Source organism: Lactuca serriola, chromosome 1, assembly GCF_051521515.1.
Source record: "Lactuca serriola cultivar US96UC23 chromosome 1, Lser_US96UC23_V15, whole genome shotgun sequence".
Classification (NCBI taxonomy): Eukaryota; Viridiplantae; Streptophyta; class Magnoliopsida; order Asterales; family Asteraceae; genus Lactuca; species Lactuca serriola.
In genome coordinates, this window is record NC_136408.1 from 89542170 (window position 1) to 89547723 (window position 5554).

The 5554-nt window shown below is 33.1% G+C and overlaps 1 protein-coding gene across 1 annotated transcript; it reads left to right on the forward strand.

The window, feature by feature from the left end:
- The first annotated feature begins 947 nt into the window (after positions 1 to 947).
- On the forward strand, positions 948 to 3697 carry LOC145094822 (transcription factor bHLH62-like). Its single transcript, XM_079032847.1, has 8 exons — positions 948 to 2083; positions 2176 to 2409; positions 2502 to 2567; positions 2669 to 2737; positions 2821 to 2892; positions 2981 to 3130; positions 3210 to 3288; positions 3372 to 3697. Exons 1-8 carry the CDS (start codon positions 1187 to 1189, stop codon positions 3407 to 3409), a joined length of 1605 nt encoding a protein of 534 aa, XP_078888973.1. The 5' UTR covers positions 948 to 1186; the 3' UTR covers positions 3410 to 3697.
- The last annotated feature ends 1857 nt before the right edge of the window (positions 3698 to 5554 follow it).

The window sequence follows — 5554 nt, forward strand, 5'->3', positions numbered from 1 at the left end:
TTTTCGGGTTGATCCATGAACCCGCTTATTTTATTAGATTAAAAAAGGGGAAATATATGAGTTGAGTGGTCAAACTCGATATAAATGTGTCGAGTCTCATCCTTCTTCCTCACTCGGCTGATCACCCCTCCTATTCTCCGTCTCTTCTTCTTCCGAGCTTCTTCCCCCCATTTTTCTGATGTGGCGTTCGGCAGATGATGCCACGAATCCGCCCAGCCTAAAAAGGGTTGGGTTGAGCTTTCTGACTCACCAACCCATTTATTATACAGATGGTTTTTGGGTTTGCAAATAATTTTTCGGGTTGATCCATGAACCCGCTTATTTTATTAGTTTTAAAAAAAAGTAAAAAATATATGTATTACATAAATTAAAGAGTATGACTAACAAGTACATACGTAAATTTAGATTTTTTTCCCATGATTAGTGAACTTGAATCTGACTTATGAACACGGATATGACCCCACGAACCTACAAACTCGTATAATTAAATGAGTTATGCAGGTTAACATGTTAAGAATATTCCGAGTTAACTTTGAGCAAGACGACATATATATTTATATAAGTCCGGTTTTAGTTTTTATGACATGTTAACCCGAACACTACATGATTGTCACCCATAATATTTGTTGTTGCATTGGACCCAATCAAAACTTTGATTGCTAAATATTTTTTTACAAGTAATGTGTTAGTGTTATATGTCATTAGAAAAAAAATTAAAATGACATGTTGGAGCCACTTAAGATGTCGTATTTATATTGCAAACATTAAAACTTTTTTAATGTTTAGAGCTTTATCGAATATAATTAATCCTTGCATGATTGATAAACAAATCTCAAATATTTTGTTAGCTAGTAATATCATTAACCCTATTATATTTGAATAAAAAAGAAAGTTGAAAGGGACATCTTCTTTATTTTTTTAATCTTTTGTTTATTGCTTCCTCTTCACTTTCCTTCCCCATCTTTTTCCAACTTTCTTCCCCTTTTTTTTCTTTCTGCTTTTCTGTTATTACCCAACTGCTCTCCAACACAACCCCTTTATCTTTCACATACTCGACTTGAGTGACTTCCAAGAACCAACAACATTATTAAGTTTCCAATCTCCCTTTCTTAATTCCCCCAAAATCAGACACCCATTTTGGGATTTTGATAATACCAATCACAAATTCAGATCACTTATTTCAAATATGGAAAAAGATAGCTTCTTTAGCACTGAAGGTAATGGGATTCCACACGCCTGGAATTCAGTCTTCGGAATGGAAATTGAAAGTCAAGTTAGCGAAATGAATTGTAGCTCCGAACAGATTCCCAATTGCTTTTTCAATCGCAATTGGGATAATTCAATGGATCAGAGCGATCCCTTTGAATCTGCCTTGAGTTCCATTGTCTCATCTCCAGTGAATTCGCATCCTGGAATCCCAATTCCGAGTTGTGGAGGTGAGAACGTGGTGCTCAGGGAATTGATTGGTAGATTAGGAAGCATATGTAATTCTGGGGAGATTTCACCTCAGTCTTGTATACAAGGAAACAATAGCGCCAACACGTCATGCTACAATACTCCATTGAATTCGCCACCGAAGCTCAATTTGTCAATAATGGATCATCATCAGATTCAAGGGAATTTGCCAATTCCCAGGAATCATCAATTACCATTGGCCCCTTTCCCTGCAGATCCTGGATTTGTCGAGAGAGCAGCCAGATTCTCTTGCTTTGGTGGGAAGAATTTTGGGGTGAAAGAATCCGAATTCCCCCATATGGTGGAATCAGGAAAATTGTCAAGAGTGTCAAGTAATCAGTCGTTCAAGACTACTGGATCTCAGTTCGTGGGAATTCAAGAAGAAGGAACTGGAACTCCAATTCCGGCTTCTGATAAGAAATTCAGCAGGTTATCCATGTCGTTGACTTCAGAAAACAAGGAATTGGATAATTCCATGGAGGAATCATCCTTATCCGAACAGATCCCTGGTGGGGAAACCGGAATTAAAGGTCAACATACCAGTTCCAATGGCAGAAAGAGAAAGGCAATTCCGAAGGGGAAAGGAAAAGAAACCCAATTCAGCGCTCAATCTACAAAAGACACCACGGTAAATTCATTCAATTCTTCTCTTTCACGACAACCAATTTTGATATTTAAGAAATTCTGTAAATTAAAGACCTTTTTTTTGTTCTGTTTCAGACTGTGGTAGAACAAGAAAAAGAGGAATCAGATGCAAAAAGAAGCAGGTCGGATGAAGAAGGTAATGCTACAGAAAAAGAAAAGGAAAAGGAAAAGGAAAAGGTAGAAGGGAATGGGAATGGGAATCAGAAGCAAACGAAGGAAACAGCAAAACTACCAGAGCCACCGAAGGACTACATTCATGTCCGAGCAAGAAGAGGTCAAGCTACCGATAGTCACAGTCTTGCTGAAAGGGTATGTCAATTCCATTCCATTCGTTTCAATTCCATTCCATTCTTTTCTTTTATGTCATGAAACCAATTGACATTCTATTTTGGAAATTTTAGGTCAGAAGAGAGAAGATAAGTGAGAGGATGAAGTTCCTTCAAGATCTTGTTCCTGGTTGCAACAAGGTAAAAAGAAAAAAAAAATCATTTATTTATTTATTATACATTGAAATTTTTTACAAATTGTTTGTAATTTGAGATTTTTATTTTTTTATTTTTAATTAAAGGTGACAGGAAAGGCTGTAATGCTGGATGAGATTATAAATTACGTACAATCATTGCAGAGACAAGTTGAGGTACATACAGACTAATTCAAATAAAAAATATATTAATTTTCTTAATTATATAAATATTAATATATCGATTTTCTTTTTAATAGTTCTTGTCAATGAAATTGGCAACCGTTAATCCAAGAACAGATATGAACATGGAAGCTCTTCTATCCAAAGACGTAAGCGCTTTTCAATTTCATAATATATCCAACTATCTCATCAAGGGGCATTTTAGTAATTTCCCATACTTTTCTATCTATTTTTCAGACTTTCCAAAGGGCATCCATGTCAAACGTCATGAATCATATTGACGCATCAGTCCAGCCATTTTATGGAATGATTCCCGATGGACAAGAACACCCTTTGATGGCAATGATGCATCGTAATTCAAACATGAAGTCAGATGGTTTTGGCGAAGTAATTTACTATTTCTGATTTGAACAAAATAAATTATTTTGTAAAGTTTTTGTTTTTTAAAAAAATCGATTGATTTCAGGCAAATGCGTTCTGGGAAAATGATCTTCAGAGTGTTGTACAAATGGGGTTTGGCCAAAATCAAGTACAAAGCTTTCATGGTGAGTTGACTTTTTTTATAAAAAAGTCAACTAACATTTAAAATTAAAAATTTAATCTAACTTATGAATTTTCCGAATTGTAGGAACAATGGGTGGAGGTCAAATGAAAGTTGAGCTATGATACCGAATTCATTGATATAACTATTTAGGCTCCTAAAGCAAGAAGAGCATTTGTATAGAGAAAGGAAGAAGAGATATATATATGTGTCTTCAATTGATATCTTATTTTTACAAGAATTTGTTTGTATAATCCTAGAACTAATTTCTATAAATTTGGAGGAGGGTTGGGGTTTAAAGTATGTAAGATGTTGTAACATGGTGTAAGGGTTGATAGGAAGAGGGTGCAACCTTGTTTTCATTCATATATTTTCTTTAACATTCTAATATATCTAATCATTATTTTTGTTTATATATTTTTTTATATCTATTTCCAAGTAATCAACTTTTATGTGGGTTCGAGCTCTAATGGAAACAAATCTATTAGCAAGAAAAAAAAAATTATATTGATAGGGTAGATTCCAAAATATATAGAGACATACAGACTAAAAGGTGATAAAGTCGTTTGGTGTTAAAGTCATTTAGAAACTAGATGCTGACTGTGATACACTATAAGATATATGTGCAATCTATAGTTTTCTCTGTAAAATAGCAGTTATAAAGAGGATGTAGACTCCAATATATATATAAAAAATAATGAAGAGTATGACACTGATATTATTAATCAAAATCAATGAGAAATTGACTGGTCTTTTATTTTGTGCAAATCTTTCATCGATTTCCGACATAAACGCCTGAAAAAGATCCCTAGATTACGCGAATAATTTCTAACAACTTGAGATATTTTGTCGAGACCCCATTAAAAAATTTGAACATTTTCTCAAGGTTTTGGGCCACCCCACAAGAAAATATGATTTTTTTATGAATTTTTGATGGTGATTTTTCTTTAAGAGGTGTCATAATCAAGGGGGAGCAAATTGATTTTCAAGAAAGACTTCACAATAAGAAAATGTGGTACCTTTATATTAGAAGATTAGATGTTGATTTTGATATTCTTGATTGTAAACCAGCTGTTAGTGGGGACATTAGAATAATCAACTCCTTTCTGGAATCCAAGATTGACAACCTTATGATTCCAATTCCACTGTTCTTTTTCTACCATGAAACGACATTAATTAAGGTGAATCCTTTTTTCTAAAGATGCTTTATTGACTTGTACAATATGCACCAAAATCTGTACATTGTTCTTGAATTTGGTAACGTGGGCCATGAAATGACAACAATTAGGAGGTGAATCATTTTTCCCCAAAGCTAGAATAATTAGGTGGAGTAATGATAACTTTGAGGACTTGTACTTTATTCGGTATGTACCCGACTTGCTCCCTTTGACAGTTTCACTAGGCTATCCCATATGGTATGGTGTCTTAGCACCCGTAACGATCAAAAGGTATGGTGATATTTTTGTTTATTAAAAAATTTAGTGTTATATAGCATTTGTTATTATTGTCAATATTTGCCTATGAGTTGGTGTATAGTGATGTTCTTGCCTATGAACTTCGTTTAGCAAATTAAAAAAATCTAAACATTTAATAAAAAACCATTAATAACACTAAAATAAAACATAAATTTCATTAACCATCAAAAAATGAAAATTACATTTTAGAAAAACTAAAAAAAAAATAACAATAAAATTACATTGAGTTTGCCGTTCAATTTTTCAGTATTTGTCTTATTTGAACTTACACGTAGATAAATCAAATTGTTTATATTCTTTTGTTTATAAACCAAAAAAAAAACACTTAATATATTTTAAATGAGAAAATAAAAATCCTTAATATAAGTTAATTCTCAACACAACAAAGGAGAGAGAAACGAAAAACGTATGTCACCCAAACCTAGTCGACAACAAATATGATCATGGGGTAGTGTTTGCTGTCGACAATGCATGCCACGTCGGAATACCAACGGCAAAATCGTCGCCACACCCCACAGTCTAAGACCATCTTTAATGAGAAACGTTTTTTTTGGGATTATTATATATACCTTCGTTAGTCACATAAAAAATCAAACATATACATTCACTCACTCACACTCAAAGGGTATGAAGTAACAAGAAGTATTATTTCTACCCATTTTAAATAATCATACCCTTTCAATCATTATAATTATAATCTTGATAGATATCATTATTTTCCGTACAAAAATACTTATTTTTCTTAATCATTACTTTTCTATAATCTAATCAAATCTTTCCATGATTATTTATTTA